We start from the raw sequence: 15,126 nt of genomic DNA on the forward strand, positions 1-15,126 counted from the left end.
GCGAGGACAGGATTGAGTTAAATGCAAAGAGGCTACCAGTAACTGCCGCATCAGTTTGTTGCCGATAAATTTATTGATTAATCAATGAATTTGGAAAAAACTGCAAAATTACCCAAAAAGTTTTTTTTTCTTTTTACTTTAATAAATATGTACAGTAGGCATAATAAAAACAAGTGAACATGTTTTTTTATGTTTGCCCCGTACACCTATTATTACGTGGCACAGTGTTTCCCAACCAGGGTGCCTCCAGCTGTTGCAAAACTACAACTCCCAGTATGCTCGGATATGCTGGGAGTTGTAGTTTTGCAACAGCTGGAGGCACCCTGGTTGGGAAACACTGACTTCGCATTTAAAGCGAAACTGTCACCTCTGTAATAATGCCATCTAATAATAGGTCCTTTTCCTTACTTGTGGTTTGTGAAGTTATATTCATGCTGTCTTGTAATGCTGGTGAACAGTTGGAGGGACCGGATGACTCTCACAGCGGCACGCCTCCTCCCCACCCTAACCCGCTCCCAGCATGGAGCCCTGTATGTCAATCATGTGGGCCAGCAAAGTAAGGAAAAGGACCTTCTCTTAGATCGCATTATGCCCTAACTCAGTGTTTCCCAACCAGGGTGCCTCCAACTGTTGCAGAACTACAACTCCCAGCATGCCCGGACAGCCAACGGCTGTCCAGGCATGCTGAGAGTTGTAGTTTTGCAACAGCTGGAGGCACCCTGGTTGGGAAACACTGCCCTAACTGATGGTGTCTGCGCCTCCATACCTTGTAGAGAGGTGAGGGCGGCACTGTGCTCCGCCCTCTTAGGCACCCGGCTCCCAGCGTGGAATATGAAGTTACTGTGCGGTGATTTCATATTCCTCTTCAGGAGCTCTGATTGGTCATCACTGATTAATCAATCAGACCTCCTGGTGGAGAATATGACATTACAGCACTGTAATTTCATACTTCCTCACTGGGAGCTGGCTGGGGAGCGGGCGGGCGGAGCGCAGTGCTGCCCGCAGAAGTGCAGCGCTGACTCAAAATTGAGTTACAAATGTCATAATGCTGGTGTTATGACATTTGTAACTCGTTTTTTGCTTAGCAACGAATCAGATTAATCGATAACTGGATTCGTCGACAAAAAATCCATTATCGATTAATTGTTGCACCCTACTCGACAGCATGCCTTTTCATAAAAAAATTGTTCTTAACGCAAGAGGAACCGGTTGCATTTGTAACCTCTGCAACTCCTGTTCTTTTGACATGGCACTCTAGCTAAAGATTTTTTAACCCCTTAACGACAATGGACGTAAATGCACATCATGGTGCGGTGGTACTTAGCACACCATGACGTACATTTACGTCATGGACATGACTGTGAGCACCAAATCGGTGCTCGCGTCATGCGCGGCAGGTCTTGGCTGCTATCAGCAGCCAGGGACTTGCCAGTAATGTCGGACATCAGCGATCGCGCTGATGTACGCTATTAACACCTTAGATGCCGTGATCAATACAGATCATGGCATCTGCGGCAGTGCGGTACTTAAAATTAATGATTGGATCGCCCGCAGCACTGCCGCGGGGATCTGATCATCCAGCATGGCGGCCAGAGGTCCCCTCACCTGCCTCCGGGCATCTCCATCGGGCAGACCGGAGCAGAAGATAGCTGATAACACTGATCAGTGCTATGCCCTATACACTGAACAGTATAAGCAATCAACTAATTGCAGTAAATAGTCCCCTATGGGGACATAAAAAGTGTTAAAAAAAAATCAATAAACATATTAGTTATGGCTGCATGCATAAAAGTCCGGCCTATCAAAATATATTGTTAATTATCCCGTACGGTGAACGGCGTAAATGTAAAAAAAAGAAAAAAATGTCCAAAATTGCTGCTTATTTGTCACACTTTATTCCAAAAAATGTTATAATAAATTTTAGGCTGTGGATGAAAATATAAGAGAGTTATGATTTTTAGAAGGCGAGGAGAAAATGGAAAAATAAAATTGGCCTGGTTCTTAAGGGGTTGATAGTTCTAGAGATTACTGCTAAAGACTTGTCTGGCGAAACTTCCTAACCATCCAACAGATTACCATTTACTTTCAGTGAGCTCTACATATTGTTATCAGGGTAAGCTGTAGTGAGCCTAATCTTAAGAAGTAAAACTCATTAAACTTGTCCTTTACTCTGATAAAACTTCTCTTACGGTTTCTTTTTCCATAGCAATAACTTTTTTAGCATCTTCATTCTTTTATGTTGTGCAAGGATTTCAGACATTACTATGTTGACTTTATTGATCAAATATTCCAAGTTTACTGTAAAAAGTAGACTGCCATATTACCCGTTGACAAATTTCACTGTAGTCAGCAACAATGACTTTGCAAAAAAAAATTAATTGACTGCATTGATTTTAAAATATCTATTTGTGGTGAGCCATGGGGTGTAAGGTGAGGTGTAGGGGGCAGATAGGGATGCCCAGGGGTAGATGGTGTTAACCTCTTCGTGTTTGTGACGCTAGGGCGGGGTTTGCCTGTGTAACCACCCGAAGGTAGCACCGCTAGTCCTAGGTTAAGCAGGGGCAATAAAGAGTCCAAGGCCAGGTTAAGGTTAACTGTAGCTTTTACTGAGGCAGACAGCTGGTACAGTCTATACCGTTTGTCCAGGATCCCAGAGATTTGACCAGTAACACGGGGGACCTCGCAGCTTGCTGGGACTTGCAGTAACTTGACAGACTATAGGTGCAGGCCACGCTGACTACAATTGACTTGACTTGACTGAAGATGATGACAGATGATAAAGACAACGTTACTTACTGACTTGTGGCTGAAATTTAGATTGAGGCCTCCAGGTTTGCTGGACACTGACCCTGAGACGTCTGGACTGGACTGAACCTCAGCAGGAAAGGATCACAGGAGAGAGCTTGCAGCTCCTCCCAATCTTATAAAGTGGGGCTGTGCAAGGAGCCCATAGGCTACCTGCGAGTCACCTGGTGCTCTCTGGGTAACAAACATATGACTTAAACATGTGACAAACATCTTGTGACTGAGAAGTATGTGACCAACGTCAAAGGTCCTTTAAACTTAATATACAACCTATTCACATTATGGGGGAACACTGCAGGAGAGCCCTGAGGACGTACAACCCGACAGGAATGCAGGAGCATATCCCGTACTGGGACACCACATATTTAGAACCTTTAAGCATATTTGGTAACAGGAATTTGGAGCCTGCTCTTACTGCCTACTAAAGTAATTTCTCCTTTTTTTTATTTTTTTTATTATTAATCCATGACAAATTGTTACTTCAAAGCATGCAGATAAAAGGCGACATTGATTGAACTGCCCTATTCAGCTCTAGCTTGCTTCCATCATGGACGTTTTATAGCTAGAAGCATAGATGTGATCAGCTTATATGATGTGCTACACGATTAGAGAGAGAATTTGTATTTCTGGCATGAAGTAATCCCTGTGTGATGTTCTATATTAGGATCCAGCTGCAAAGGTTAGCTGTATGGAGAAGAAATAGGCAGGCTGCACTGGTAAGAGGAAAAGTGGATAAAAAGAATTTAAAATTACCTAGAAAATCTATTTGCATGAAAAATCTTTAAATACTTAGAACTAATAAGATTCAGCTTTCCTATAGTCATATAATTATAGCGTGCTACACTAAGATACTAAGTGATATTCTCTATTATACTTCACTAGTGTTTAAGTTGTTTAAAGATTTATTCACTTAAAATGTTTAAGGTGATCACATCATTATATTTTTACTACAAGACCTTGCAAATCTCTTTTTTTTAATGGGGGTAGAAATTTGATAATCTTTATCCTTGGTTTATTTGCTTCTAGTTCATATAATTCTGCTTTTAGTGGACTGGAAATCAGCTGTGCTTGCACTGTCTCTTTATGCATTACAGGTAAACTTGGGGATCTGCAGTTTAAAAAATGAGTGCTTACAGTAGCCTGAAACTGTGATCCATTAGACGTTGTAACTAAACCACGGTCACAGATCATTTAAAGGGTTATACGTGGGAAATCACTTTTCATATGTCCTTTCAGGGCATATTTGCTATATATATATATATATATATATATATATATATATATATATATATATATATGTGTGTGTGTGTTTGTGTGTGGGAGGGATTTTCCACTAAGCATCAAATTTGGGAGCCAAAACAGCCACTACAAAAAAAAAAAAAAAAAAAAGCTCCCATTCTGGCAGACTTAGGATGTTACATGGTTGGCCATTTATTTCAATGGGATACCTCTAAGGCTACATTTACCTTGCAGCAGTGGACCCACATATCCCTCTGTTCATAGGTTTTGCAAGTCATGTCTAAGAAAGAGTTGTCCAGATGGGACAAGCCCTTTAATGTAAACAAGAAAAAGGGTTAGTGGACAATACAAACACCAAAAAGAGCCATAAGTTATCAACAATAGAGAAAGACAGCGTAGGAGAGCAAGATTACTAGAATACCTGCACAGTTCTTGGTGCGAACACAAATTTGAGACTGTTGCATAGGAAGCTCCTCGGATTAAGCAAGTGGATAAGGCATTGCCAAGCCTCCTGAACCAGCAGGGCATGAGCATCTCCTTGCCATATTTTGGCAACAGAACAATAAGCAAGGTACAATAAAATATGAAAAAAAATATGTACCGCTACTAAGACTGCAAGGAAGCAAAAATCAGAGAGGAGAGATAATATGCCTTATTAAGCCAAGTGAATTAAACTATAATTAGGTGAGACAAAAAACTCCACCCAAGGCCTCTAGACACAGTGGTTTAGGGTCTTTATTGTTTATCATCGACGGGAGAAAAGGAGTGGGATTATTCAGAAGGCGCGTTCCAGTGAATTTGTCGATCAAATCAGTTACTTCATGGTATCTCTGGTCGACCGCAGTGCCAGCACAAGTCTGGGACAGAGGGGTACAATTTTTGAAGAAGCGTCAGAACCCTGCACCAGTAAATTATTATCTTAAAGTTGGCCTCTTTAGCTTAGGAAGAAAGTGAAAATTTGTTGTATAACCCAAAGGATGTATGTCAGTCCTTAACCTGGAATATACTGTATAACCAATGTCCCTCTCCCAGCCACTCATATAGGTAAGCTCTGGCTCTGGCATAGTACCAAATACCCAATGGTAAATCAAGGAAACATGAGATTGCAGGATTTTAAGCTGTCCCCATCCATAACCTGTTGAAATGTCAGGCTGAGTATGCGTTGCTTACTGCAAAAAAAAAAAAAAAAAAAGACATGGAGACCTGGAGGGATGTCAGGGCTCTCCAAGATAGGGGGTAAAAGGTCCACTGCTAAAGAACATACATGTCTTTACCTGCAGATGTGTGTGACTGAGAAATAATTAAAAAATGATTTAAAGTAACTTTATTAGCAATAAATCATCAATCACTTACAATAAATAATACATTCACCATACATACAGTGCCTTGCAAAAGTATTCACCTTGACTTTTTTCGTATTTTGGTACATTAAAGCCTTAAGTTCAATTGGTGCAACCAATTACCTTCAGAAGTCACATAATTAGTGAAATGATGTCCACCTGTGTGCCACCTAAGTGTCACATGAGCTGTCATTACATTTACACATCTTTTTTGAAAGGCCCCAGAGGCTGCAACACCTCAGCAAGAGGCATCAGTAACCAAACACTGCAATGAATGCCAAGGAACTCTCCAAACAAGTAAGGGACAATGTTGTTGAGAAGTACAAGTCAGGGTTAGGTTATAAAAAAAAATATATCCAAATCTTTGATGATCCCCAGGAGCACCATCAAATCTATTGTAACCAAATGGAAAGCACATGGCACAACAGCAAACCTGCCAAGAGACGGCTGCCTACCAAAACTCACGGACCAGGCAAGGAGGACATTAATCAGAGAGGCAGCACAGAGACCTAAGGTAACCCTGAAGGAGCTGCAGGGCTCCACAGCTGAGACTGGAGTATCTGTACATAGGGCGACAATAAGCCGTACACTCCATAGAGTTGGGCTTTATGGCAGAGTGGCCAGAAGAAAGCCATTACTTTCAGCTAAAGCAAAAAGAGTTTGAATTTGCGAAAAGGCATGTGTAAGACTCCCAAAATGTATGGAGGAAGGTGTTCTGGTCTGATGAGACTAAAATTGAACTTTTCAGCCATCAAATGCTATGTCTGGTGCGAACCCAACACATCACATCACCCAAAGAACACCAACATAGTGGTGGCAGCATCATGCTGAGGGGATGTTTTTCAGCAGCCAGGACTGGTAAATTGGTTGAAGTTAAGGGAAAGATGGATGGTGCTAAATACAGGGATATTCTTGAGCAAAACCTGTACCACTCTGTGCATGATTTGAGGCTAGGATGGAGTTTCACCTTCCAGCAGGACAATGACCCCCAAACACTCTGTTAAAGCAACACTTGAGTGATTTAAGGGGAAACATGTAAATGTGTTGGAATGGCCTAGTCAAAGCCCAGATCTCAATCCAACCGAAAATCTGTGGTCAGACTTAAAGATTGCTGTTCACAAGCGCAAACCATCCAACTTGAAGGAGCTGGAACAGTTTTGCAAGGAGGAATGGGCAAAAATCCCAGTGGTGGCAAGCTCATATAGACTTATCCAAAGCAATTTGGAGCTGTGATTGCTGCAACAGGTGGTTCTACAAAGTATTGACTTTAGGTGGGGGGATAGTTATGCACATTGACTTTTTATGTTATTTTGTTCTATTTGTTGTTTGCTTTACAATAAATAAATAAAAAAGTTCATACGGAAACGGAGGCCCCCAAGAGTTACAAAATGGCGTTTTTTTTTTCAATTTCACCCCAGAAATATATTTTTTTTGGTTTTGCGGTAGATTTTGTTATTATATGATTGATGTTATTACAAAGTACAATTGGTGGCGCAAAAAACAAGCCCTTAAATGGGTCTGTAGGTGCAAAATTGAAAGCAGTATGATTTTTAGAAGGAGAGGAGGAAAAAATGAAACTGCAAAAATCGAAAATTGGCCTGGTTCTTAAAGCGTACCTGTCAGATCCAACAACATTTTTTTTTTAAATATAACACTCTACCTGATCCTGACTATGTACATCAAATTTTTACGTATCTAGCACCTTTATTTATTTTTTAATTACACTTTTAATTTTGCTCACTAGTCTGAATTCCTTTCAAAGGGAAGGGGCGTGGTCTCTGTGCAGGTCTCAGCCCCCTCCCTCAGTATGCTGTCTGCTCACATCTCCCCTAGCATTAGAAAAACTACAACTCCCAGCTTGTCCTCACTGACAGTAGCGGGACACAAGCTGACAGTGGGAGGATTTTTCCTCCAGCTGTGAGCCCTGCACTCACAGCTGTCAATCAAGGAAGTGTGTCCATGACATAGGTGATGAGGCATGGACACAGCAGGACTAGTATGTGTCCAAGCAGGCAGGGGAGGGGGGCAGTTGTTTGACTGGCTTTTTCAAAGGATAGGGGATAAGATATTAGATCGCCGCGGTCCCGCTGCTGGGGACCCCGGGGTTCGCCACTGCGGCACCCCGCCATCATTACTGCACAGAGCGAGTTCGCTCTGTGCGTAATGACGGGCGATACAGGGGCCGGAGCAGCTTGACGTCATGGCTCCACCCCTCATGACATCAAGGCCCGTCCCCTTAATGCAAGTCTATGGCAGGGGGCGTGATGGCCGCCACGCCCCCTCCCATAGACTTGTATTGACGGGGGCGGGCCGTGACGTCACGAGGGGCGGAGCCGTGACGTAACGATGCTCCGGCCCCTGTATTGCCCGTCATTACGTGCAGAGCGATCTCGCTCTGCGCAGTAATGATAGTGGGGTGCTGCAGCAGCGATCCCGGGGTCCCCAGCAGCGGGACCCCGGTGATCTGACATCTTATACCCTATCCTTTGGATAGGGGATAAGATGTCTAGGGGCGGAGTACCCCTTTAAGGTGAAAATGAGCTGCATCCTTAAGGGGTAAATGGGTTAATCCTCTTCTTTATCAATATCAGGATCGTCCATGCTGGAAAAGTCTTTAGCAGGCTGTGAATCAGCCTGCGGCAGTCCTGGACGGACATATTCTCCCTCTTCAAAATGAGGCAATTCATGGCTAGGCAGATAGCCTCCTTAAAACAGTTCATAAGGCGTCAGGCCTCCTGGATTGCCTCAACACCATAAACCCGAGGGAATAGTCTGTTAACTACCTAATGGTATGTCAGTGAAGACCAAGAGTCTTTTTGAGCATTGTGAAATCATCTCCTTCTTAGCTAGGACAGGCTGCCTTTCCCCTATATGTTTAGATCTGAGCTAAAAATGTGTAGGAATTGGGGGTAGTTCAACAAGTATATGTTGGAGGGGTTTGAGGGAATGCTGATGCCTAAGTAATGATTGGAGAAGTATTGCCATGTTAATGGATATGCATTTTTTGTAAGTGGCATGCTAAACCTGAACACAAGGAGATGTTCAAGGCAACACTTTTAGACAGGTTGATCTTATAATTGCAGAAACAAGATCATTCTCAAAGTAGGGACATGATGAAAGGAAGGAATATGATTTGTTAGCATTTTAGTTACATTTCTAGATTCTAGAAGTTTCGAGTAGCTAAGCCTTCTAGTAGCTAATAACTTCTGTACAATTTCCATTACATTTTACTAGTTAATTTATCCCCATTACAACTCAGTAGTTATCTTACACACCCTGCAGCAATATGGTAATAAATCCGAAAGAGTATCCTCAAACATATTAATGGGTTGTGTCATAGATTAGCACAGAAAGACCACCACAGGTAGGTACTGGAAATACAATGTAATATTGTGGCTCCAGAAATGAACGGCCAATTATATAATGCGTTATCATATCTAATAGGGCACATTAACAGAGGTTGTTAATGTGAAATAATCCCTTTAATTTGTCTCATGTTGCTTTTCCAGTTTTCTAGTAAGATTCTAGTTGTCTGCAACCACAGTTCCATGTACTTTTTTTGGCTTTTCTTATAAGTGCATTGGCACCTCCTTCTTGTTTAATTTCAATCTATTTCCAGACTAAATTCCTACATCAGATACAAGGTTATTTAACAGAGGTATAGGTCTGCAATACACAATACTGTAAATGGGATTTTTGGGGAAAGTGCTTTATCATAGCATAGTTATAACTACATGCTTTAACTCCTTAAAGTGGACCTGTTGCCAAACCCCCCAAATGAGAGTTCACTGTCATTAATTAACTTAGAGTATTCTGATCACACACCTTTTTACAGTTTCTTGATCTTAAATCTTGAAAAAATCTTTCTGATCTTAAATCGTGCAAAATCAGATGCGGATCAAAACTGATGCATTTGTTGTCTATCATTAATGAATGGAAGTCAATGGATACGACTTGGCATGCAGATTTGTACGATTTCAAAGCAAAAAATCAAGAGTAGAAGTAGTATGGTAAAATTGTGATGTGAATGCACCCTAACTATACAGTGTTTTTAATGCTGTTCACCTGCACTAAAACCCATTTTTATTGGCTTTAGTGCGGGTGAATTGGTGTAAGTTTCCCTTTATAAGATATAAGGATAAGATATCTGATCGCGGGGGTCCCGCCACTTGGGAGCTGCACGCAGTGCTGCAGCCTTGGAGTATGCCAGGTCATGACTACAGGGCCGGAGTATTATGACATCACGACTCCGCCCCCAGTGTGACATCACGCCCCGACCCACAATGCAAGTCTATGGGAGGGGGCGTGGCGAAGGTGGGTGCTGCTTGCAAGATAGTGGGGATCCCCAGTGGCGGTACTCATGCGATCAGACATATCATATCCTTTGAATAGGGGATAAGATGTCTTAGGGCTGGAGTACACCTTTAACTCCTTAAGGACCAAGGACGTATGAGAACGTCCTTGGTCCCTCTCCCGTGATATAACGCGGGGTCCAACGATGACCCCGCATCATATCACGGCGGGCCCAGCGTCATAGTGAAGCCGGGACCCGCCACTAATAGCGCGCGGCACTGATCGCGGTGCTGCGCGCTATGAACGCTTTAGCTGCGCGCTCAAAGCTGAGCCACGCGGCTAAAAGTGAAAGTAAAAAGTGCCGGTTAGCTCAGGGAGCTGTTCGGGATCGGCGCGGTGAAATCGCGGCATCCCGAACAGCTGTACTACAGGAGGAAGGTCTCTTACCTTCCTTCCTGCAGTCCAATCGCCGATTGAATGCTTCAAGCCTGAGATCCAGGCTTGAGCAATCAATCGCCGAAAACACTGATCATTGCATCCCTATGGAGATGCATTGAACAATGTTAAAGATCAGTAAATGCAATGTTATAGCCCCCTATTGCAAAAGAAAAGTGTAAAAAAAAATCATTAACCCTTTGAATTATCCCTTCCCCTAATAAAAGTTTGAATCACCCGGCATTTCAAATGATAAAAAAAAACAGTGGTATCGCCGCGTGCGGAAATGTCTGAATTAAAAAAATATACCGCTAATTAAACCGCACGGTCAATGGCGTACGCGCAAAAAATTCCAAAGTCCAAAATAGCGTATTTTTGGTCACTTTTTATATCATGAAAAGATGAATAAAAAGCAATCAAAAAGTCAGATCAATGCAAAAATGGTACCGACAAAAACTTCAGATCACGGCGCAAAAAATGAACCCTCATAGCGCCCTGAACACGGAAAAAAAAAGAAGAAGATGACAATTTTAAACGTATAAATTTTCCTGCATGTAGTTATGATTTTTTTCTGAAGTAATACAAAATCAAACCTATATAAGTAGGGTATCATTTTAGCCGTATGGACCTAGAGAATAAAGATAAGGTGTCATTTTTACAGAAAAATGTACTACGTAGAAACGGAAGCCCCCAAAAGTTACAAAATGGCTGTATTTTTTTTAAATTTTGTCGCACAATGATTTTTTTCCCGTTTCACCGTAGATTTTTTGGGTAAAATGACTGATATCATTACAAAGTAGAATTGGTGGCGCAAAAAATAAGCCATAATACAGATTTTTAGGTGCAAAATTTAAGGGGTCCTTAAGGGGTTAAAGGTAAACTGACAGCTGATTCACCCTTTCTAAACCCAATACACAGGGTTATATTGTGGGTAAACTACTGTAGATTAAAATGATGTATAATTTATCCAGGATGTCGCTGCTGTTCCGCAGATACAGGGTATTAACCTCTGTTGCTAATATGTAAATGTCATCCTAATATGTAAATGTGCAATGGAGGCGGGACCCAGTACACCCTGCATCCCTGCCTCTGTCCCCATTGCTCCTATATGCTCCCCCACCTTGTGAGTTTCCATAGAACCCTTCACCCATGTAAGCGCTGTGGGCAGGAATTTTGGAGCAAAGGGGACAGAGACCGGTATTCTGGGTCCTGCATTGTCTGCACAAATGTCAGAATTTACAGATTAGCAACCGAGGCTAAAACGCCCTGTATCTCTGCGACAGCCGTGACAATCTGGTAAACTATACCTCATTTTAATCCGGTTGTCAGTTTCCCTTTTACAAGCTTTGGTAAAATGAAAGCTGTGATTGGTTGTTACAGACAAAACCAGACAGTTTGGGTTTCATGCAGATTGATAAATCTGGGTCTTTATGTTTACACTGTATTGCCACTATATAGAGTAATTTGTAAATGTCCTTTCATTTGCATTATATGTACACTTGTAATGAACAGAATTACTGTTACAGTCATGGTGTGTTCATTACATTTTTATTACTGCTTTTGCATACTTTAAATTCTGCAATATTATATTCTATATATTCTGGTGAACTTTAAATGAGGGTTAAACAAGGGTTAATGCAAATTTTAGTGAGCGTTATTAAAGTGTGTACCAATTTCATTAGGGCTGTAAAATAATAAGCGACTCTGTCCCTGCTGTCCTGTTGACATTCCAAACACAATGCTACCTCAGTAACTGGACACACCATACGGACCAGTGTTATTTTTCTGCCAACAATCTTCTAGGTTTCTGTAGAGGCCCACTTTAATAGTCTCTTTAACACTTTGAGCGGCCATATATTAGAATTGCCCTGAATATTGTCTAGCTGAAAATGTCATGCTTTATATCAGCCTCTTTTTTGTTTTGCTCCTTGTTTATGATCAAATTAGACTTTAGCTGCTTATGTATCGGAATGATGCTGTTTTATTTCAGACTTAGCAACATAGTCCATAGTTTGGCTTAAAAAAAAAAAAAAAAAAGGTCCATCTCCACCCCACATGGGATAGTGTAATAAATAGTAGGCCAGATATGGGAAATTGCTGGATTTATGTGTCTTTTGAGTAAGAGCCTTTAACATATAGTATAAGTAATAATTTTAGTCCCAACTGACCATTTGGTTTATTGAATGGTTAAAGTTGAAGGCAGACAAACACATAAAACAGCATCATGCTGTCTGAATTATTGATTTTGTGTGCACATTCTGCTTCTAAGCAATAATCAGCCCTGTTTTTTATGTCTTGTTTATTGCTTTGGCTCTTTATAAATGAGGACAAGCAACAATAAAACTAACATTTCCTTAGGATTTCAAGATCAAGAACAGAAATGGGATAAAAAGCAAAAGTCAAGGTACAATCACACAATGTTCTGGCCGCTGTTAATTGCCAAAAACAGAATGCCGACATACACTGTTATTGGGAGCAGCGGCCCCCACTGACATCTATGGCCATACCGAGTCACCCCTTATGACTCAGTTTGGAATGTATCCTCTATTTTAAGGGGACTCATGACGGGGGCTTTTGCACTTTTTAAATAGTGCATAAGTCGAGAACAGAGTCACTAGGTAACTCCATTCAGCCATAGATGTGAATGGGGTCCGCTGCTCCCATTAAAGGTGTACTCTGGGGAACTAAACCCATAGCTCATCCTTTCCCTCTCACAAACCTATTTATTTGTCTTAATATCAATTATTAGCTATATAGAGCCGTTTCCCTCTTTCAGCTGTCACTTACATGCAGGGAGTCATGATCAGATCCTGCTTGTCTCTGTCCAAACCTCTCACTGAGACTAGCCCCCACCCTCCTAGAAGACAAACACCATGTGATCAGTGTCTTCACAGCCACACCTCCCCTCCCTCTATGAGGATCTTGCCGGCAGAAAAGCCCAGTCTCCTCAGCGCATAATGCTGCTCTTTTCCTGCTGTAGATCTAATCACTGACTGCTGCCTTTCAGAGTATAGCCTGATTTATTCCTGGGATAGTTTAAAAGAATAGACATGTACAGTGTGTGCTGCTGACTGTGTTTACAACACAGCATGCACACAGATAGTAAAAGAAATTGTCTGGCAGCCATTACACAGAGCCGCACTGACTGCTTGGAGTTGTAGTCTGTGTTGCAAGCAAGAAAGAAGAATATTTAGGAGACAAAAGGGGCCACAGGAGCTGGCAAAATCACATGGATTACTACAGGGGACACAGAACAGGTATTGTGGTGGGTTTGGGACATTTTTCTTTTTCTTAACTTACCCGGAGCACCCCTTTAACAGTATACATCAGCATCCCTTTTTTGACGCAATGCTGACGAATATGAATAATGGGGGACCAAAATGTAGTGTGATCGTACCCTTAAAGAAAGACAAAGGTTAGGTGTAATGGGTGTTTGTGCCTGTGGCTCTGTTTGTAGTTCCAATCTCTCCTGTCTTGAGCTGCTGCATCTCTTATTGCCATGACAACGCCTGACCCAATCAGGAGGCATGAACTAATAGACAATGGTATACTGCCTTGGCATTCACGCCCTTCTGAACTGAGCTTTATATACCTTCTCTGCATGTTGCCTGTGATATATTTATTTTAGCATTAGCTCCTTACCTGCATTTATTATCCTAATCTCTTGTTTTCCTGGCCTTTTGACTTGTTCTTTGACTACCCCTTCACTTAATGTTTTGGTATTGTTACTTCCTGGTTAGACTCTGCTTTGTTTGTCAGTTTGTCAGCTGTTACCTGTTTAATGCTCCCTGTTTTGTGCTTTGGTTTAACCGGCTGTGTCCCAAACTCTTCTTTGACCTTTGTACTGTTTGTTTTTACAACACTACGCCCTGCACCTTATTCACCGTATTAAGGAGATGGGCACCCTTAAAGGGGTATTCCGGCCAAATACAATTTATCCCCTATCCAAATAATAGGGGATAAGATGTCTGATCGCGGTGGGCCCACCGCTGGGGCCCCCCACGATTTCCATGCAGCACAGAAGGTACAGATGAGGTCCAATGGCATGGTAAAACCAGCCAAGCAGCAGACAGCAGATGTCTCAATATGTCTTTCTTGAGAGAAGCCAGGGAGCCCAAAAGAAGAAACAGTAAAGCCGATTGAGGTTTGTTATCAAGGTACCCTAGAATGTAAAAAGTTGTGGTAGTACAGCTCACAATCAACACCAATTGAAGAGCCAAGGTTCATTAACAGGGGCACAAATACCCGGTGTATGGAGAAATGCAAGATAAATGGTAATGTACAAAGTTAGTCCTCAAAGTCTCCTACAGTGTGGGGGAAAATCAATATGTATAAAAATATATTGTATAAGTATACAGTTGTGCTCATAAGTTTACATATCCTTGCAGAATTTATGATTTTTTAACCATTGTTCAGAGAATATGAATGATTACAGAACAACTTTTCTTTCACTAATGGTTAGTGGTTGGCTGAGGTCATTTATTGTCAAACAACTGTGTTTACCCTTTTTAATTCATAATCACAACATAAACTACCCAAATGACCAATCAAAAGTTTACATGCCCCAGTTCTTAATACCGTGTATTGCCCCCTTTAACATCAATGACAGCTTGAAGTCTTTTGTGGTAGTTGTGGATGAGACTCTTTTTCTTCTCTTCTTCCTGGCAAAAAGCCTCCAGTTCCCCTAAATTCTTGAGCTGTCTTGCATGAACTGCACGTTTGAGGTCTCCCCAGAGTGGCTCAATGGTATTGAGGTCTGGAGACTAAGATGGCCACTCCAGAACCTTCACTTTATTTTGCTGTAGCCAATGACAGGTCGACTTGGCCTTGTGTCTTGGATCATTGTCATGTTGGGATGTCCAAGTACATCCCACGCTCAGCTTCCTGGATGATGAGTGCAATTTGTCCGCCAGTATTTGTTGATACATTACTGCATTCATGTTGCTATCAATTCTGACCAAATTTCCCGTGCCTTTTGTAGCTCACACATCCCCAAAACATCAGCAATCCACCA

General features: G+C 41.8%; 1 protein-coding gene across 7 annotated transcripts in view; it reads left to right on the forward strand.

Annotated features, from left to right (window-relative positions):
• AKAP7 (A-kinase anchoring protein 7) overlaps positions 1 to 15,126 on the forward strand; it is a 162,249-nt gene that overhangs the window by 69,346 nt on the left and 77,777 nt on the right. The window contains exon 8 of one of the 7 annotated variants that reach the window (XM_056566554.1): positions 12,471 to 12,516. The exons of 4 other annotated variants lie outside the window; for them this stretch is intronic. In XM_056566554.1, the coding sequence (XP_056422529.1) occupies positions 12,471 to 12,516 (46 nt within the window). Of the gene's footprint in view, positions 1 to 3,469; positions 3,505 to 12,438; positions 12,517 to 15,126 lie in introns of those variants that run through there. 2 more of the 7 variants (XM_056566555.1, XM_056566556.1) reach the window with 2 other exon arrangements.

This window comes from Hyla sarda, chromosome 3, assembly GCF_029499605.1.
Source record: "Hyla sarda isolate aHylSar1 chromosome 3, aHylSar1.hap1, whole genome shotgun sequence".
Classification (NCBI taxonomy): Eukaryota; Metazoa; Chordata; class Amphibia; order Anura; family Hylidae; genus Hyla; species Hyla sarda.